The 21432-nt window shown below is 38.6% G+C and overlaps 2 protein-coding genes across 6 annotated transcripts in view; both read right to left on the minus strand.

Annotated features, from left to right (window-relative positions):
* Window positions 1–5808: 5808 nt before the first annotated feature.
* LOC117420979 (transmembrane protein 267) lies at window positions 5809–8870 on the minus strand. Its single transcript, XM_034034801.3, has 3 exons — window positions 8782–8870; window positions 7333–7722; window positions 5809–6901 (listed from the first exon to the last, which is right to left on the minus strand). The coding sequence occupies exons 2-3, from the start codon at window positions 7657–7659 to the stop codon at window positions 6566–6568; spliced, it is 663 nt and encodes a 220-aa protein (XP_033890692.2). The 5' UTR covers window positions 7660–7722; window positions 8782–8870; the 3' UTR covers window positions 5809–6565.
* A 2009-nt stretch (window positions 8871–10879) lies between these two features.
* LOC117409281 (ankycorbin) overlaps window positions 10880–21432 on the minus strand; it is a 66188-nt gene continuing 55635 nt past the window's right edge. For 3 of the 5 annotated variants that reach the window (XM_059023928.1, XM_034015069.3, XM_059023929.1), the window contains 9 exons: window positions 20573–20598; window positions 19392–19478; window positions 17664–17753; window positions 17176–17286; window positions 16694–16795; window positions 14883–16496; window positions 14317–14466; window positions 13302–13367; window positions 10880–12732 (listed from right to left, as the gene is read on the minus strand). In XM_059023928.1, coding sequence (XP_058879911.1) covers window positions 12655–12732; window positions 13302–13367; window positions 14317–14466; window positions 14883–16496; window positions 16694–16795; window positions 17176–17286; window positions 17664–17753; window positions 19392–19478; window positions 20573–20598 — 2324 coding nt within the window. In that variant the 3' untranslated portion in view covers window positions 10880–12654. The remainder of the gene's footprint in view (window positions 12733–13301; window positions 13368–14316; window positions 14467–14882; window positions 16497–16693; window positions 16796–17175; window positions 17287–17663; window positions 17754–19391; window positions 19479–20572; window positions 20599–21432) is intronic. The other 2 variants (XM_059023949.1, XM_059023938.1) reach the window with 2 other exon arrangements.

The raw sequence follows: 21432 nt of genomic DNA on the forward strand, positions 1-21432 counted from the left end.
GAGCAACAGCACAACCCGGCATCCGTTCGTGACCTGACCATTGTGGTGCTGTGTTACCTAGCTGCAGACATGGGAGGGATGCCTTCCAGTGAGCAAGAGGGAGAGGAGCAGTCGCTGCCCTCTCCAGTACCTGAGCGGGAGGAGCCTGAGCGTCCACAGCCCGAGTGGGAGGAGCCTGAGCGTCCACAGCCCGAGTGGGAGGAGCCTGAGCGTCCACAGCCCGAGTGGGAGGAGCCTGAGCGTCCACAGCCCGAGTGGGAGGAGCCTGAGCGTCCACAGCCCGAGTGGGAGGAGCCTGAGCGTCCACAGCCCGAGTGGGAGGAGCCTGAGCGTCCACAGCCCGAGTGGGAGGAGCCTGAGCGTCCTACGCCTGAGTGGGAGGAACCCGAACGTCCTACGCCTGAGTGGGAGGAACCCGAACGTCCTACGCCTGAGTGGGGGGAACCCGAGTGTCCACAGCCCAAAAGGGAGGAGTCGGGGCGTCCACAGCCCAAAAGGGAGGAGGTCGAGGATGATGGCTGGGAGGTTTTTTTAAAGAACCTCGCAGCAGAGTTATGCCCTGGCTGTGGGGCTTATGGGCACACGTTAGCCATATGCCCCACCCAGTATGAAGAGGAGGAACCAGCGCCCAGACGGGGGGACCGCGAGCGTCCAGCGCCCAGACGGGGGGACCGCGAGCGTCCAGCACCCAGACGGGGGGACCGCGGGAATCCGAAGCCTGAGAGGCAGCTGTTCCCACCTTCACCAGCAGAGCAAGAATGCCTGCTGGTTTCCCCATCACAACCAGCAGAGGTAGAATGCCTGCTGGTTTCCCCAGCACAACCAGCAGAGGAAGAATGCCTGCTGGTTTCCCCAGCACAACCAGCAGAGGAAGAATGCCTGCTGGTTTCCCCAGCACAACCAGCAGAGGAAGAATGCCTGCTGGTTTCCCCTTCAGAAGCAGAGCCGCACCAGTCCGCTGCAAGAGAGGCAGAGCAGCACCAGTCCCCTGAAAAAGGGGGAGACTACACGCTGCTCCCACCTCCATCGGCAGGAGACTACACGCTGCTCCCACCTTCACCGGCAGGAGCAGAGCAGCCGGAGCTGCCTCTGCCTCCGCCACCTACATCGGCAGGAGCAGAGCAGCCGGAGCTGCCTCTGCCTCCGCCACCTACACCGGCAGGAGCAAAGGAGCAGGAGCTGCCTCTGCCACTTCCAGGAGCAGAGGAGCAGGAGCTGCCTCTGCCACTTCCAGGAGCAGAGGAGCAGGAGCTGCCTCTGCCACTTCCAGGAGCAGAGGAGCTGCCTCTGCCTCTGCCACTGCCAGAAGCAGAACAGCAGGAGCTGTCTCTGCTTCCCATACCTCCACCACGGGGAGTACGGTGGCCGGAGCCCCAGAAAGGGGAGCTGTCGGCCACGAAGAAGGGGGAGGAGGTCTGGAGACCACCAACCCCAGCAGCAGTTTCGCTGCCGGAGATCGTGGGGGAGGTCAGGAGACCTGCTCCCACTGCAGCAGTTTCGCTGCCGGAGATCGTGGGGGAGGTCTGGAGACCTGCTCCCACTGCAGCAGTTTCGCTGCCGGAGATCGTGGGGGAGGTCCGGAGACCTGCTCCCACTGCAGCAGTTTCGCAGCCGGAGATCGTGGGGGAGGTCCGGAGACCTGCTCCCACTGCAGCTTCTTCGCTGCCGGCAGTACTGTGGTCGGAGCCCCACCAAAGGGAGCTACCGGCTACAAAGAAGGGGGACGAGGTCTGGAGACCACTTTCCCCAGCAGCAGTTTCGCTGCAGGAGTTCTTGTGGCCGGAGCCCCACAGGAGGGAGCTGCCGGCTACGAAGAAGGGGGAGGTCGGGGGACCACCTGCCCCCGCAGCTTTTTCGCTGCAGGACGGGACCAACAGGCTGTCAGCCGTGCCACTACCGGCAGGGGTGCTGACAGCATGGCCAGCCATGGGCCCACTGAAGCCTCCCTTCCCAGCCCGAGACTTTGTCCTGGACTGCTGGATTTTTAAGGGGGGAGGTGGCCGTTGAGGCCATGTGTGCTGCGCACAAGGGGGGGTATATGTGGCAAAGCGCCCCGCCCCTGTGTGCATTTGTGTATGTGTGTATGCGTGCGTGTGTAAATGTTGGTGTATAGATTGGTACACGGGATATAAACGGGTCTGTGTTTCACGTGTATTTAAAAAGTGTAGATTTGTATTTAGGCACGAGGAGAGCACAAATCACTTCACGTGCTGGTTAAATGTAATATGTGAGCACGGGGTTGCACAGAATTAATTCACGTGCTGGGATTCAAGTGAATAATTAATTAGTAATTGAATCCCAGCACAATAGTATATATAGACGCACATTTCTTGCACTCAGGGTTGGGTGTTCGAGAGTGGAGAACGGGTGAGAGAGAGAAGGAGAACGTAAAATAGTAAAGTAAAAATAATATCTAGAAGTGTTTGTACTCACCGTGTTTGTTTGTCCCTCCGTGCACCGTTTGTTAAGTGTTTAGTAGTACGTTTTGTTTGTCTTTTTATTTTGGCGTGTAGTGCCGTGTCCCGTGTTTTTGTCTGTTAAAACCTTTTATTTTCTGTTTATTAAATGCTGAGCGCGATCACGCGCCCAGCTTATACCAAACCACATCTCTCTGTTTATTGTGTTCCTGATTCTGGTCTGACGCCACCCACTCCGGCCGTCTTTGTGACAGGTACCAACAAATTTGAGCACGTCTGTACATGTGCAGTTATAGCATCTGGTACTACACAACATTAATACATCTCAGATGTGCAGTTTCCAAAGTTTTAGCAGACATCTATCATGATATCTGGTACTACACTAAATTAATGCATCTGCTTACAAGCCATGCTTTTAGGTATTCTCATATTTCCAAAATTAAATTGTCCCGTCCCCCCCCTTGACATCTTCTTTCCTGTCACTAATCAACTACTGTAGCTACTTCCTATATTGACTAACATACTTTACAGCCAGAAACCTGTGTTGATCCTGTGTTGTTCCTTATGTATTTATAATTCTTGGGTTCATGAATAACTCCATGAGGAATGAAAGGAAAGTACTTATATTAACTTCTTAACACATACTAACATAAACTCTGGAAGCCACCTTTGATTTCCCCCTATTCCAATCTAGGCCTGCTCTATAAACCCTCAGATACATTCAACATGTCAGCAAGGTATTTCTACAACTGATCACATCATTAGAGATCCCAGAGACACTGCTGAGGTGAAATGACCTAGGAAGTGAAATAGTAACAGACTTCCTGAAAATAAGGCAATTACATTTAACTTAGTAACAGATGTAATGTTCTAAAATTAAAATACAAATGCTATAACATTTCTTTCAAAACTGCATATAGTACCACCAATACAGGAAATAGGAACACTGAAAACAAATTAAGAATTGCAAAAAGCTAATACTTAACCGAATAATACTGTACATACAGACACCAGCTATGTAAACTTGAAGCCCTGGATTCTGTCCGAGGGTTTGACAGATCCACTGTCAAACTAATGTCAGCAGGAGCATGAGGTGAATGCCAATACATATGATTTTCTTCATGCACCTTGTTTAGCAGGCTGGGCTGCAATCACTCAACCTGCCATCCTTGTGCTGAAGAAGGCCTTGGAAATGAATGCTGTGTAAAGTTCAACCAGCACACAGCAGGACTACTGAATTAATATGCTGGATATGTGCAACACTGGAGAAACCCTCATGGCAACAAATGGCAGAGCTATTATTCATTTGACAAGATTAACGCTGGTGACACCCTGCAAGTTGGAGCTTGTAGAAACACCATCACTGATTTTCAATATTTTGTGAAGTCAAAAGAAGCTCTTTTTTGTTTGTTTCTTTTGGTATTTCTTAATGTAGCACAGAGCAGTGGTTTTATATTTATGGGTGAAATATCTACAGGTCAGTATGCCCAATTGTGCTTATCACTTTGCGCCAACAGTCAGTTGTAGATGTATTGTATATACGCTTCAGGCCCTAAATGTGATCATGTTACTCTACATGGGTTTTCTCTGCATATGCAAAATAAATAAATAAATAAATTGTAAGGTTGCTAATGGGATCATTGAGCTGTTTCTTGTGTTCGAGGAAACATGGATTTTTACCTTGTTTAACTTTTCTGCTGTGAGATGATGCTAACTAATCGGTTTTCAGTTGAGGTTTGAACCTTTTCGTTTCGTCGTAGCCTGTATGGTCTGCGGATTTGTCGTTATCTGTAGAAATGCTCTTGTTCTCAGATGGCAATGCAAAGAAACGACAATATAATTGAAGCTCATCCTGGGTTTTAAAAGGTGCAATATACCCCAAACCAATTCTAACACTGAAACGCTTAAAAGGGCAAATTTGATATGGGTGTGAAATGTGTTTCTGTTATTGCATTCTGTTGACTTTTTTAAACATTGTAGTTTAACGCAGCCCTGTGGCCTCAATACAGCTCTCAAAATCATTTCTAATCTGCAGAACACTGCCTCTACTCCAGGGGTCTCCAACCCTGGTCCTGGAGAGCCCCTATCCTGCAGGTTTTCTAGGTGTCTTTACATCATCCGTGGCTAAAGATCTGGAACACCTGTTAATCGCCTAATTAAGCCAATAATTGGTGCAATTAAGTAACTGAGAACTCAATTGAAATGAAAATCAGCAGACCCAGTAACTCTCCAGGAACAGGGTTGGAGACCCCTGCTCTAGTCTTATAAGTACATTTTGTTCTATGTAGTATGTCTTACTAATGTATTTCCTACAGTGTTGCGGGGGGATAGGTTAATGGTCACACTGGTGCACCAGATGTACTTGGAGACAACCTTTTATTTCACATATTGTTTCACAACCCTTTGTATAAGCAAGTGTATACTTGTATACACACGGTAAGGGTTTATTACAATTTAGTTTTGATCAGAATAAAACATAGTGTTGTATATCAATGCTTCGTTTAAATGGTGATCTGTATATTGTAGTATGGAACATTTGTGCCTTTCTATTATTTCACATTGTTTACATGACAGCTGAGGAATTTGAAAGGTGTTATTTTGTAATGTTCAGTGTTGTTTACTTACTGCCTTTTGTGCTCTTTTATACAGCGGCTCGTTGAGGCCATCAGAAAAATAAATAAAACATTATGTTGAGATCACAAGATCATTTATCCCAGGATCTCGAGAAAATGGAAGTCATTACTTCCGTCTTCCTGAGATAATTACATTTATCTCAGTCATGACCTCGACAAAATCACTTGTACTGTCGAAACCGTTTGGGATAAAATATCTTGTGATCACGGGATGAAGGAATGGTAATATCGACATCCTGAGATAAATGATCTTGTGATCACGGGATGAAGGAATGGTAATATTGAGATCCTGAGATAAATGATCTTGTGATCACGGGGTGAAGGAATGGTAATATCGAGATCCTGAGATAAATGATCTTGTGATCACGGGGTGAAGGAATGGTAATATCGAGATCCTGAGATAAATGATCTAGTGATCTTGATAATGAAGATTGGTTCGTTTTAAATGGCCTCAATGAGCCGCCGTACTGTTCTGCTAGTTTTTCTTTCCTAGATTTTTCTGCAAGAGGCTTAGATAATGCTATCTGATGCATTTCTGTTATTCACAACACAATATTTGGTATTTTATATACGTTTAGAGTATAATCAGCATATTCCTCCGTAATTAAATCGACTGTACAATGATAAACAGTGAATATCATTGAAAACATGGAACATCGGAATAGGTTTTTTTTACATACACCTAATATTCTAGAATAACTATAAAGAATAGTTCATATTTTGGAATACAATCAGAATATTAAATACACATTTGCAAATTATTTTTGTATTCATGTTTTTATTACTCTGGTTGAATAAAAGTCACATCAACATACTGTATAAATTAATAAGGAGGAACAGATTTACCCAAATAACTTCCTTTAGGTAGTTTATTCCTTCATTTTGACCTGCGTTATTATAGTTCTAATTACAGTGTTTGTGTCCATTGTGAAACTTGATGCAATCTATCTTCTAAACCCAGTGAAAAGAACTGTGCTCCACTTAGAATGTAATTAAAAATATACAGAAAAGCTGGACACAGGACCAACATTTAAATCTTAAACCATACCGGATTTAAATGATAGGTTAAAGTAACACACAAGGAGTCACAACACCAACAACTTGCTATATGATGACATTATGAAGATACTGAATTAATAGTGTTTGTTACATGGAATGTTTGTCTCAATCAAGAGGGGCTACTGCCGGAGTAGTGCACTGGTTTACGAAATTTAGACTACCCACTCTTGGGGTCACGACAAGGGAGGAGATAGGGGGGTAGTGGGCTGCAAAAGGAAAGGACAATAAAATGGGTTATATTTCTAAGTTAGTGGTTAACTGGGAGCCTCCCAAACCTACATTTAAAAACATTTTTAAAAAAATTCCCTCCAGTGAAATAATCTATTGTACAGTGCTGTAGCAAAACACTCACAAACCAACCTTTACACACCAGCAATTGCAACACGACAGCTTGCCAACACATTACTTTTTGACAGACAGGGAATAAACACTCAGAAAGTTCATAACCCAGAACATTCACACATCTATGGCAATGCCGTGCTTTGTGGAAATCATTTCCCTGGTGCCTGTCAGGTACATGAGTACTGAACAGAGGTGAGGTAACGATGCAGTGATTGCTACGTACAGCCAATAGGGCACAGGAGCTGTACTTCCAAATGGACAGAACCAAAGTCCATGGCGGATACCGTCTCGCACATGGTGAGAGGCCAAGGAAATAAAGAGCATCCAAGGAAGGAAACACCAGGAGTCCTTTAGCTTGCAAATCCACATGAGGAATTTTAGAGAGATGCATGCAGCTGGGATAAGCGTGGAGCAGTGAAGAGGGGGTCTTTGAGGAAGATGCAGAGCAGCCTAGGAAGAAAAAAAAAAAGATGCTTTATAAAAATTTAAAAAATAGAACTCACACACACATATTTGTATTTAATTTTTTGATTAATTTACTGTTATAGGAACATTTTCATTTGGCAACAGATTTTATGGCACTGCAGTATTGCATACAAAGAACTGCGCACTGAATCTGGTGCAAAAGAGATGTATTCCAATGTTAAGGTCTTGTTCTTGCTATACTTTGCTTTAATTGAAATATTCCCCACTAAGCAAACCACTGCTATTGTAATCCTCATATGGTACAGTAATGTTGCCAGTCAATTTCCAATTGTTACACGGTAGTCATAACTCTCCTCAGTCTCTGTATCCATTTCAGTGTTGGCATAACACATTGTAACAGATACCCAATTTTAAAACATAATATAATAAAAGCAGATAAGGTGTTTATTACTTACTTTAAGTGAAAGAGAGCCAGCTAAATAGAAGTGGTCAAGATCGATGACAGAGGCAAGAAAACCGGCAAAAATTACTTCACAGAAGTCACTCTTCTTCCGTATTCCAATGACGATGGCCCAAGACCACAGGCCCACCACACCGTGAACCGCATTGTCCGAAAGAGCCCTGAGCCAATCATTGTGCTGGATGAAAGAAAACTCCAGAAACCTATCCGCAAAAAAACAGAACATCCCCAGTCCTGTGCTGGCTATGATGGAGGCAGTGCTGAAGGTCTGCAGGAGGGCACGGGCCTTTTCTGTCTCTGTAGCCATTGTAAGCACAGCCATTTCCAACTTGTTGAATTTTCTATTAAATAGGCGTCATCCATGGCAATTTAGTATCAAATCATTCTGTAACACAAAAAGTGAAAGCTAGCCCAAACGTAATGGGAAACATGATGGCTGCTTCTGTGCTGCCAGTCAAAAACTAGCAGCTAGGTTTTTCAGAGTAAAAACATGTCAGCATTCTACTCCACCCAATAAAAAAAAAAAGAAACTGAAAACTCATTGTAGCACAATTATATACTGTTTGCAGTTCCTGGCATTATTCTTTTTTAATAAAAAACAAAAACAAAGACATGCACTATTCATTTTAATTCGGCGCTTTATTTATTTATTTTTACTGAAGATGTCACATGCATTTTATCATAACGTATTGTGCTGTACTTCATCATTTATCAAAACGCCAAGTGTTGCTTTTTCTTGTGATGATATTGACGTTTGTGTCCGAAGCGCATTCAAAGTGTTCTGCTCACTGGCACTCAGCGGTACTACACCTCCCAGACTCCACTGCGTGGACACTGCAGGGGGTTCTAAGGGCACAGTGAAGCTAGCGTGTCTATTATATCATGTTTCTGAGGTTCCAAGGAAACTTTGGGCTTCAGCTCTGTTAGCTGTTATTATTATTAATACTTTTTTCAGATAGTGAAAATAATCCCAACCGAATGTGACATACGTGCGAACTAAAATACATTTGGTGTATCGAGTTTGAATTGAATGTATGGGATTCTTTATCCAACGCCGATTGAGATGATTTGAGACCAATCCAAATTATGTAACGTAGCTATTTCGTCTATTAAATATACTGTCATTCACAGAACTTCAATAAGTCAAAGACTGGCCTGGCTTTATTTATGCAGTCCAATGAATATTATTATTTTAAAAAATAACCGTTTTTTGACTGACCATTGACTGGTTGCTGCAGTCTGTCAGAAACGTGACCTTTTTAATATTCACCTATGATGCTTATCTGTGATCATTGGGCAAAAAAACGTATACCAGTTGGCTGTTTGTTAACGAATGGTTGAAATATCCAACGACAATAAAGAATCAACAGGTTTCACGGTGGTTGGCAGTTTACAAACGTAAATTCTCGAATACAAAAAAATATTAACAAAAGCCAATACTCACCTTACACGCCGCAGCTCAGCCAGTCTTCCTCTTCCACAAGACAAACAAACAAGGGCAACCTCCTGTCGACAATTATTGGGCAGAAACAACTTAGTCTCACCTGATTGGTTACTGTTGTTGTCAATCAGAATTTCAGGCATCAAAGCAGGGAAGTGAAATTAGCAGTTGTTATGCGATGTAGTTTCTACTGCTGTATGGAATGCCCCATCTAGTGGTTGGTTGTGAGAACGCCTTAAAAACACAATTTAATTTAAGAGGTCGTCATAATACCATCTCATGCTCATATGAAATAATTAGGCCCTCTCGATGTTTTTTCTTAATTATAATAATATTCAAACTAATTCAGAAATTGAATGCATGACGTTTCTCTGAAAATTTGTAATATTTGCAATATACCTAAAGATAAGTTGTGAAACATAGGATGTAAGTGGAACAGTGTGGTGCTGTTAGCTTTAGTCTGATGGGTCTATGGAAGAAACCTTATAGCCACCACATTACAACTGCATCTCCAGGAACTATCCATTACAACATGGATATACAGAAACATACTCTTGATTCCTACTTTTCAATGGGAGTGGTGATGACGGGCTGGAAATAAATCTTATACTTAAGCAAACAGAGTGAAGTTTACGCAGCTAATGATATGATGTTCATGTACCATCTGAAAAAAAAGACGAGTTAGTGCAGCCTTTCATGCTGTTCATTCTAGAGGCCTCCAATTGTGTGGAGAATCTTTTATGAAAAAAAAAAAGTGTATTGATAATCAGCTATAGCACAACCATATTTTAATGTTGCACGTTATGACATTCATGTCTAATTTTGATTAACAATTTTATTCTATTTCCTTTCATACAGTTACTGTTTAAAACACATTGTTGCACAAAATGCTGCAGAGAACTGTTTTTCCATTTAGGGGTAGATTCAATCAAGAAGTGCTGCACTCAGTGCAATGGTGTTCCAGTCACAGGGGGTGTCAAACACCACCACATATGTTGCATGTATAATGCACCTCTAGAACGTTTGACAGTGAGCTGGTGTATATAACAGCACACACATTATTAACTTGCAAAAAAATATATAGCCACCACTCTGCCAGCAGGGAGCCATCATTTCAACACCCGAATTATGTTGACAGCTTTTGGAGCTGTCTTGTATGGTTCATCAACTGTAGGAGTAGCCCATTTCTTTCTTTCCTCTTCAAAACTGGTTATGTTTGCGTACAGAAGGCTGTATGGTTTGGTGGTTAAAGAAAAGGGTTTGTAATCTGGAGGTCCCCAGTTCAAATCCCAGCTCACTGACTCACTGTGTGACCTTGAGCAAGTCACTTAACCTCCTTGTGCTCGGTCTTTTGGGTTGCAAGAGACATTGTTGTAAGTGACACTGCAGCGGATGCATAGTTCGCACACCCTAGTCTCTGTAAGTCACCTTGGATAAAGGCATCTGCTAAACTTTAAAAAAGACAAAGCACAAAGCTACATTGCCATTTTTTATTTAGATGGGATTCATTTGTTTTAAATAGCATCCGTCAACAAAAAAATCCTTTGTAAATTTCTGTGAAAAATACAAAACAGGTGAAACTGAAAACTTGATTTAGTTTGGATTTACTAGCCCTTTTTTTTTTTTTTTTTTAAACATACAAGTGAAAAGTATTTGTACTTTCTAACCAAAACATAGGCTTTTTAACCATGGAACATGCATGTAAACAAAATGACTTTAAAAACAAAATAAAAAACAGTTTTTCTGTTTATTTGCAGCACAGCCTTCATTATTTCATAAACCATAATATTTTGAGAAAGTGATGCATACAAATATTTTAAGGCAAAACATAATTGCAATTATAATATTTTTGTTAAAGAGAGATTTACAACAACAAAAAAGTGTTAGTGTGTAATCTAAATGGACAGGACCCAATCAACTGTGCAAAGATATACTGTTAATAGAGTACAGTAATCCGTCACGTATCAGACTGCTGTGGGACCAGTCAGGGCGGATATGTAAAAAGGCAGATAAATAAATACTGTTTTAAATACCATTATACACAGCTTTAACAATTACTATATTCACACAATTATTGTTTTGAGATGCAGCTTTTATTAGGGAGCTCCCCTAAATCCCTTGTTTAGAAAGATACAGGGTATTAATGCTTGTGACGAGTAGCTGTCTGCCGTGTGGATGCATGCATTTGCTGCTGAGTGACAGACAGGAGGTCAAAGAAGAGGCTGAAGTTGATCTGGCCGCAGGCGAACAGGCTTTATTTACATATCAACACACTGAACAGCTCATGTAACACTACCAGCAATGGCTGCGCACGGAGCACATATAACACAGTGTACAAAAACTTTGGTAGGATCTACAATCTCTGAACTAATCTTCTTTGTTCAATAATAAACTAAGGTAGCTGAAAAGATTGATCATGGTGGATAAACGGTTAGGACGGATACGCGACGGATTACTGTACTTGCATCAAGTGACTGATACTTGAGAAACAGTTCAGAATCTTGCTTGTATTCTTTAACCTAGGCACATGCAATACCCAGAAGTGTCCTTATTTAAACAGTTAATCTGAGAGTTTTTACAATTATTCCCATCATAGTTCTAACTATTATAACTCCCAAATAGTTAAGTCAGTACATGGTGTATTGTAAAAATTAACTAAACCTAGTGTTTTTATATCCTGCACTGTCAAATTAAATTCCACAAGCGTAATTTCTTAAATGCGGAAATAATTAACAGCTACTGGTAATTCTTCAGCAAAGGGGTTGAATAACATTATAAAGTACGTACATACCCTTGACCATCATTGTCGAATACATTTGCAGAGAGTTTGCTTTGCAGCTTTTTTTTTTTTTTTAAATTCCCTCTCCTACAACGAAGACATTTAGAAATGTGGTTTCCTTGTATGAAAGACTGCATGTGCCTAAACCGTCCCACCCAAAACAGATCAAAGTACACTAGACATGTAGCTCAAGAAAAATTTATCCAATGCCCCGTCCTAAAATGTTTGCATCTATTAACTAAGTGTAGTGTATTAAAGTCAGAATAATCTGTAAAAATAGCACTCAAATGGACATATTCATCTATAATGTAACAATATGTTTAAGCAACACATTTCATCTACAAAGTCTGCAGTGTGCTTTGTAATTACCGTAGGTAGTTATTCAAGTACATGATATTTAATAAATATCTTTAGCTATATAGTTTTGTCCACTTCAAAGAGAGCCTTGTAAAATATCAATATGCCAATATCAAAACTGGCCTTGAAAGGTTTTATCAAAAGTGTAAAGCAATGCCATACACATACTTACAAAAACCTGTCAGTACTTCATGCATTTTCACAGCATGCCACAGCTACATAACTTTTTTTATTGACAAAGAAAAGCAAATGTCAACAATACATTTATTATTATTATTATTATTATTTACGAAAGGCTGAATATATAAACATGCATACTGCTAGAAAACATGCTTTGAAGAAAATACCAATAAACCTAAAGAAAATGGTCTAGCTTTTTCAACGCACAATATCTAAAAGTTGTTTTTTTCTTCACAACCCAATGGGATGATAACTTATTTTAGCATTAAATACTGATTTTAGAGTTACTGCGCATGCATTTATGTTTAAAACAACAACTTCTATTTTCTGAACTATCTTGTATCAGATAACACTCCCTGGAACTTTAATACCATTGGGTCAAGAAGAAAAGTTATGTTTTGCAAGTATTAGAGACTTACAGCGCATGTACATTTTGGCAGACGGATTGAGAAATGTATATTTAATATGACAGGGCAATGAGACCACACTGCCACAGTTAATGAAATGAAAGTTTGTTCTTGAAATCCCGTTTTCGGTGTCCTTGCAGTGCTTCATGTTGTTCACTTTGCTTGTGTTGACATCTTGCACATCATTAATATCTGTTTGAGTGCATTCTGAACATCTTCATCCATTTGTCCCTGTAAAAGTTACAAAATAAAACAGAATTAGGTAGATCACTGGAGAGAATGCACAAGGAATTACCTCGGATATAATGGTTGTAATGTACTAAATATATGGCAGGAGGTTAAAAGAAATGGGTGTTTAAAAAGAAAAAATACAACTTTATTTGTCTGATATTAAATTCCCATGACGCCCAATTAACTGTATTGATAGCCTTTATAAAAATTTGCAAGAGGATCATAATGCTGAACATAGGAAGTCTGTATTTTAAACAGTTAATGAGGTAGGAGATACTTAAAGTGGTGCCAAATATACAGTAATAAGCAAGTCAGTCACATACACTCTGGTTGTAAATTCAAAATTACAGCTGAGGAGCGATGGCATATATCAACAGTATGTATAAAATAGTTTACAATAAGAAATGGCAATGGAATGTTTAATCACAATAATCTTTTCTCTCGATATATGCAAACATGCAAGTGTGAGATAGACAGACCCGGCCTATATTCCCAGAATCTGATTGTCTCAATAACTTTAGGGATTGTTAATTAATCAACTCCAGAAGAGAACTGGACAGTTTTCTTACCTGAACTGCATAAAGAAGGTGCATCCTATAAACTGACACTATCTCCTGGTGCTGCTTTTTCATCTCCTGTAGATCGAAAATAGAACAAAAAAAAAAAACACAACAATTTTAGGCGACTGGCTCCAGGAAAATGACACAGTAATTTCTAACAATACAAAATAGTTTTAAAAAGTGTTAAAAGATGATACATGTGAAATCCAAATCAACTGCATCCACTTTTTATATTTGTAACATGTGTTTATAACCCAGCTTTATAAATATCCATTAGTTACAAAAAATCCAATTTGAAAAACATGTTTTTCGTAAATCTTCCCAGTGTCTTGAAGAATTGATAATTCCAATCTTTGTGTTTTTATATCTTGTATGCTTTGTATAAATAGTGTTTGTGGGAATGTAAAGTTGGCAGGGATGGAGTTAATACTGTCCCTGCCAACAATCAACTGCCAACTTAATAGTTATTAAAAGAGGACAGAAACCATATCATAAAACACTGGGTGTAAACTTTGATTTGTACAACAGGTATGATTTCTATCTCCCCAACCCGCGCCCATCAATGAGAAACCTTGGCGGTTGCTAGGTTACAGTTAATCAAACTGTCTTTCAACAAAATAAACCAAATTAAACAGATGTTATAAACAACACACTTGTGGTACAAATAGGAGCGGATCCAAGGCTACCAGGTACAGTATTTATCAAATTCTTTTTACCACCACTGGCATTTACTTGCCATAGGTATTTGCGCCACTGTCACTTATTTAATAATTATCATACCTAATATCCTGGAATCAGCTACCCTTTACAGGTCTAGTTCATAAGAGCTTCCTATTGGCAACAGCAGAGTTATGTGGTGTTGTGGTAGACACAAAAATGACTACATTAGAAACCCATAATCAGTAATGTGGTTGACACCTCTTTTCTAGAGGGATACCACTGTTTGACACTATGGGGACCCCCTTTATGTAAATAAATATGAGACTGGCATTCTGGAATAGATTACACAATAATAAAAACTTACAGAAAGTTGGAACTGTAATTGTTTGACCTGTTGCTGAAGAGTATCGACCTGCTGGTTCTGTCTCTTTGGTGGGCCTGTAGTGTAGGAAAGCTGAGAAAGGCTGTTAAGTGCAACTTTCAGCTTGCTCACTTCTTTAGTCAAATCCTCAATCTGATAAAAAAAAAACCAAACAAACAAAACTGTGCTTCATTGGTTACGTGGATGAATTGCCAACCTATGCTCAGTTACAGTTTATTTATTTTATTTTTATAGTAGTTAGTAGTGTGTTTGGTTGACCGTTGGGTTCCTAACTGTTTTACTGTAGATCTACTTTATACTTTTCAGTGCCTTTATCAGTATACAGATACCATCATTACATACAGTTTTATTCAGTAAACTTATTAACACACTAGTGGAAAATTTAATAAAACTTAATTTTTTTTATTATTATATGTGGTTGTATGTTGGATCCCCAATAAAATCTCTAAAATTGTTCCAACTGGTGGAACTCTAATCACTAAATACAAAGCAAAAAAATCACATTTCAGTCTTTCTACTATGTAAGAACAACAAATCAAAGTGTGTACCTTTTTGTCCTTATCGTCTTCAAGTTTTGAGAAGTTTCTGAGTTGTTTTTTTAGGTCACTAATAAGGTCTTCAGATTCCTGGGATCTTTTTTTCAGCTTGCTATTTTCTTGATCTTTCGATGCAACTAGACTTTCAATCGTTTCTTTTTCATTTTTGACTTGCAACACTTCATGCCTTGCTTTGAAAATGTCCTGGGACATCTCATCTTGATTTTTCATGGCTTCTTTTAGTTCAGCGGTAAGCAAGTTGACTTCAGTCTCGAAGGATGCCTTGAGTTGTTCATGTGTAGTTCTGGTTACAGTATCTTCATGAATGCTGGCTTTTTCTGCAGACAAGCTTTCTTGTAACATGTTAACCTCCAGTTCCTTTTGATTAAGCTCTTCTTTCAGATCCACCACTTGGATTTCCAGGTCCTTGACAGCATTCCCCAGAGCAGACACCACTTGTGCGTGATCACAAACTAAAATAGAGTTTTGCTTCTGAATGTCAGATTCTGCCTGGAGTAAAGCTACTTGCTTTATTGCTTCATGATACTTCGCCTCCGTTTCTAAAAGTTTTTCTTTCATTTCTTCTATATTATGAGCAAAATCAAGGACAATTCTTTCATGGTGCTCTATAGTGACATAATCTTTATCTCTCTGTTCACTTGACACTGTTTCTTTCTCATATGTCGACAGTTTGTTTTTAACTATGGTCAGCTCGCTTTTTGCATCGCTATATGAATGCGACAGCTCTAACAAATGTTTTTGTAGCCCATCTATTGTTTGGTTCATTTCTGCCTTCATCTCTTCAAAGTCTGTTGCAGCAGCTTCTACAGGCACTGTTCCTTTCAGGGCTTCTTGCAACAATTTAATTTCTTCTTGTGCCTCCCTATATTTGTCTATTAGCAGGGCCTTTTCTTTGTTAATGTTCTCTACAAGCATGCTGCAAGAATTCTTAACATCTTCATATTCTTCTACAGGCACTCTGGTATCAAGTGAGTCAAGCTTTTTTTCAAGCTCCTTAATGATGTTCTTGTCTCTCTCCTGCTCTTCTAAAGACTTTGAAAGTTCACCTTTTAGTTCATTTATCTGTTCTTCGTATAAACATTTCAGCTCTTGAACATTGGATATTGAATTTTTTTCTGCTGAAGTGACTGATTCCAGCTTCATTTGGGCCCGAAGTGACAGAACTTCCTCTGTAGCTTCTTCATATTTCCTCTGGGTCTCTTTAAGCTTCTGCTCAAGGATATCAGAACAAATTTCAGACACCTCCTGGGAACATTGCTGCACATTTTCTGAAGTCATGGATAGAAGCTTGTCTTGCAGGTTTTGTTTCTCTATCTCTGACTGCTGCAGTTGTATCTGGATGTTTTGCACGGCCACTTGTAACTGCTTAATCTCTTCTTCGCTTCCAACCACCATCTTCTCATCATCGTCTTGTTTTACTGAGGCGCTGTCATTCTTCAAGGAAGACTTTCTAGAGTTTCCTTTAGCTTCTGTCTCAGAGGCTTCATGTACTTCCAAGGACTGTTGAAAATCAGCCTTCGTGGAATGATAAGAAGCATTGGAGTCAAAGCTGCTGTGGCAAGAAGAATCATTGTTTTCCTCATCACTGTGGCGGGCCTGTGTTCTCTAGGAGAGCCAAACATTTAGATTGTTAATAATGATATTTTTTTCCTGCACTTTATACCACATAAGTTTGCACGTCCATTGTTTTAGACAATGCAACTGAAATGTAGCCACAAAAAAATAAAAAAAATAAATAAATACAGGCCTATTTCTATTGCATTAGCTCACTTAGCATACAGTATTTTCACTAAAATATGTACCTTTAATTTATGTGTCAACTTCTTATTTTCCAAAGAAAGAGAAGTGATTTGTGCTTGCAATGTAGCAATTACATTTTGCTCTTCAGGTCCATTCTGCTCAGCCTAATAAAAATGTAGGTATAATAATATTTAGTTAATTAACCATATGGATGTCATCTCCCTCTCTTCTCACATTTTCAACATTCAACAGATTAAATATTCCCCTAAAACTGTCTGCAATGTCTCTTTATCCCTACTGCTTTTGGAATGGGCAGAAAGTAAACAGTATTAGGTTAGAACTCTGACAAATCTAAAAACATATACAGGTATTATACTTAAATATGGAATCTCATTTTATCAGTGTTTTTTGTTTCTTCTGTAATGCTTTTATTATTTCATGCAAACTCTCATTCTGAAATGAGGCAAAACTGATCAACTTTTTTTTATTTTTTTTACTGTGCTTCCTTATTTAATATGGAATCAAATATTCTGAAAATACGTGCCTGCTGTTGGTTAAGAATTGTGTTTAAATCTTGTATAGTCTCTAATAGCAGAACCTTCTCTTTATGCAACTCCCCAATTTGTTCTTTAAGTGCAATACTTTTCTGCTCCTCCTGCAATAAAATTAACACATACATACAATTAAATAAAAATAGAACGCACATGACATATTGCCCACAAAGTATAAAAATAACTCCTAATAGGTGTCTGTTGACATACATTCACATCTTGTGGAACAGAATCTCATAACAAATGCCTGTGCACACGCTCCTCAAACAGAAGGGAACACGCAAGACATATTTAAGGGCTTACTCAAACGTAGGAATTAATAAGAACTAAAACGGCCACTGCATTAAAACTATTTTACAGATTTTTTTCCTTGATGAGACTTATATCTATATTGCTAGAAAATAGCAGCCTTTGTCAGAGTCTTATTAGCAAATGCAGTTCAGACGATTAAAAAACAAAATATTACTGTAAATAAAATTACCTTAATATGAAATTCTGTGAATGACAGATCTCCCCCAGATGGTGGAGTTTGGGTTGGTGTCATAAAAGGCGGAGAAGAATAATCACAACTCTGTGTAATAATAATACAAATCAATATTGCATTATTTCCTATACAGGGATTATGCAGCCATTTGTTACATTTTCATAAAAGAAACTGCTTGCATCATGATACCCAGGTAGTCAATCCAGCCCTCTCTTTTGCAAAACTGTATAAAACATTAAATACATTGAGTATAACAGCACAGCAATCTCGCACACTCACATACATTTATCAGTTAATTTTACAACAAACAAAAAACAAATGTACTTGTTATATCCCTGCTAGGCCTCAACATTTATTGCTAAAACATTTTAAATCTACAGAGACACATGCCTCCACTTTTGACTGTCTGGCCAATTTTCATCAACTGGCTTGACGGCAGTTCTAAGGGAAACCTTCAGTTAAGGTCATTACTGCATCTTGATTATCTGCGTCAGATTATATAGACTCATAGTGACACTGAAGTTTTATTTTATGTCAGCCTTATGTTCGCAGAAAACAGTATACAGCTATGGCAAAGAGTTTTGCATCAGCCTATAAAATTAATTTTGCTTCATAAAGTTGAATGAAACCTGCTAAATAATGTTACGTTAACATATTGAATTACAAACTGTTTTGTAGTTTTCCATATACTTATAGAAAAACTGTCAACAATGTGATATTTCTAACATGAAACACTGTACTACTACTATGGCCTCCGATAGACTTTTGCAATATAATTTTGTAGTTTTTTTGATTACATGATGTTAAATAAAAGCTCTGAATATATATATATATATATATATATATATATATATATATATATATATATATATACACACACACACACACACACACACACACACTGTATTAACTCGAATCTAAGTCGCACTTTTGCGGCCAAAATAAAAGTTCAAATTTGGGGGGAGTGACTTGGATTCAAGGATTTTAGTTAGGGTACCAATTTACATTTGCACATGTCCATTATTCTGGTGCACTTGAACAAGACCAACTGTACACAGTACTGCCCACTACAGATATTACTCTTGGTACAGTACCGGTATATTAAAATGGCTGCACAGCGAACTTCATGAACATTTTTTGATGCAGCTTTTAAAAGAAAAGTAATTTTGTTTGCTGAAGAAAAGAGAAAGTGTGGCATCTGAGATGTGTCATAAGATGGAGATCAACGCGGGTCCAGCTTAAAAATGAACAATCATTTATTTATATATCTTTCTCAACTCAAACCTAAAATAAACATTTCTGTCTTGCACTAAGTTTGCTTGCGAACGTGAGTTTGTAATATAGTAGGTGATGTACTCTGATGTTTTAATGTACAGTAATACAGTGTTCCCTGATGGCACTTAAATTAAAAAGTAATTTAACTGTTAATGGGGAAATTTTTAAAAAAAAAAATTAAGAGTTAAATGTAACTTGCATTCAGGGTCTTTTTTTTTGGTGTCTGTACTTGGGGGGTGCGACTTAAATTCAAGTAAACACGTATATATATATATATATATATATATATATATATATATATATATATATATATATATATATATATAATCAATCCTAAAATTCTAGGTGATGCAAAACTTTTGGGCATATCTGTACACTAACAGGTCCGCACAGGTTTCCGAAACACAGACACGGTTAGATACAGAAAGTGACGGTTCAACATGCATTTACCTGGGGAGGGCTAATAGGTGGAGGTGGAGCTTTTCTTTTTTTAGGAGTTGTGCTTCTTTCCGCATTTAACCTAGAGACTTGGTCATGCTAAAAATTAATGAAAGCCAGAGAAATAAAAAAGACCAAAGTTTGTTAGTTTTGTTAATGTAGATGAAACTTAGTTTTACTTTTCAAAGTGTTCAAAAGTTAGGAAAGGGTTCATGCACAACGTATATTAACCCCATAATTTGTAAAGTGTTTTTCTTTTTCATACTATATTATAGACATATATATTTTTAAACCATGCTCATGGAGTAAGTCTCCCTTTTATTGAAAATACCAGCATGGAAAGCATACTTGAGAATTGTAAAAATGTCCATGCACAAAGAAGGTTTTAATAAACCATGTGGCCAGATGTGTTGGTTAGTTACAAGGTTCCTTTGTTGGTATGTGTACCTGTGATGGGAAGCAGTACCTACCTACCTTTTAAAAGGATTTTCTCCAGTCTTTAATTAACTCATGCAACAGAGTACATAAGAGACCTCAAATTACATCACTTACATGTTTGATACATGTTTGATACAAGTTTTATGAAGTCAATAGGTGTTTTTCTCTTTTTAAAAAAAATAAAAAGAAGTTAATTAAAAGCTGGAGTAAATGCTTAGAAACATAGGGAGAAACATAGGACCATATTTCAAACTAAACTACAAATGCTAGCATATGTTACTGGATGATATTTAAAAAAACAAAAACAAAAAAAAAAACACCTTTAACTAAATATTGTTATTTAAGTAACAAAAACTATAATAACCTATATAAAGTACTTAAGACCCAATATAAATGCTTTACATCTAGGGTGGGAAAGAATTAATTTTGTTATATTTTAAATGGACAGTAACTTAATTTAGTAGACATTTTTTATCTGAGTGAATATCCGGATATAATAAAAATTACAATATATGTATAGGGCAGTAGTGTGGAGTAGTGGTTAGGGCACAGGACTCTTGACCGGAGGGTCGTGGGTTCAATCCTAGGTGGGGGACACTGCTGCTGTACCCTTGAGCAAGGTACTTTACCTAGATTGCTCCAAAACCCAGTTGTATAAATGGGTAATTGTATGTAAAAATAATGTGATATCTTGTAACAATTGTAAGTCGCCCTGGATAAGGTTGTCTGCTAAGAAATAAATAATATAAAATTACCTGATTTAGTTGTGTTGTCTTCATATCTGTTTCAAGAACATGAAAACAAAATGGTTGAGAAATGAAAATTGGACTTTCATAGCAGCAAATGTAACTTCACAATTGGGTAGCTATAGTACTCTCAAACTCTACACAATAGGCTTATCCCTCATGTCTGCTATTACACTTGGTGCCATAGGGGGGCAGCAGAACTGTTTGAATTGATCTTAAAACAGCACGACTCCCCATAAAATAATTGGAAGAATGTTTTTACAGTCAGTCTTCTCCTTGGTGTGGTATTTTGATTTTTTTGTTAACCTATGCACATTAAATAGAAAGTAAATTTACTTCCATACGACTTACTTGTAACACATTTCACAAAAATGTAACCGATCATCTATTTTAGAAGTATAATCACAGTTGACACACTCATTTAACACCACAACGGTTAAATGTGTTGTACAACCTGGTGGAAAAATGTCAAGCCCATTGATTTGGTAGACACAGTACTTGGATTAAACATTTCCTTATCATTAAATTGCGTTACACACAAACTAAAAATGAGTTTAATTTATTATTTAAATGCTTTTCCTCCCTGGAGGTTCAATCATAATCCACAGGATGCAGATATTTGTTTAGTTAGTACTTAACAGAAATGCTGATTTCAAACTGTTTTCTGGAAAATGTCTTGCTGCACACTCAATCCTTTAATGAGAGGTGGAGGTCAGCTAATGTAAACAAATGACTGCAACAGTTTAAGTTTACCCCAATACTAGCAGAGCCTGCAGCAATTGCTAGAATGCTGTCTACAGGGCACAGACTAACTTTGTGTAGATACAGACAGTTATTTAATAATGTATCGTTATCAGGGCCACATATAT

Source organism: Acipenser ruthenus, chromosome 1, assembly GCF_902713425.1.
Source record: "Acipenser ruthenus chromosome 1, fAciRut3.2 maternal haplotype, whole genome shotgun sequence".
Classification (NCBI taxonomy): domain Eukaryota; kingdom Metazoa; phylum Chordata; class Actinopteri; order Acipenseriformes; family Acipenseridae; genus Acipenser; species Acipenser ruthenus.

Coding starts and splice junctions, on each gene's coding strand:
- LOC117420979 (XM_034034801.3), bottom strand. CDS start 7,659: ATGGCTGTGCTTACAATGGCTACAGAGACAGAAAAGGCCCGTGCCCTC. Junction 6,902..7,332: donor CTGGCTCTCTTTCACTTAAA/GTAAGTAATAAA, acceptor TTTTCTTCCTAG/GCTGCTCTGCATCTTCCTCA.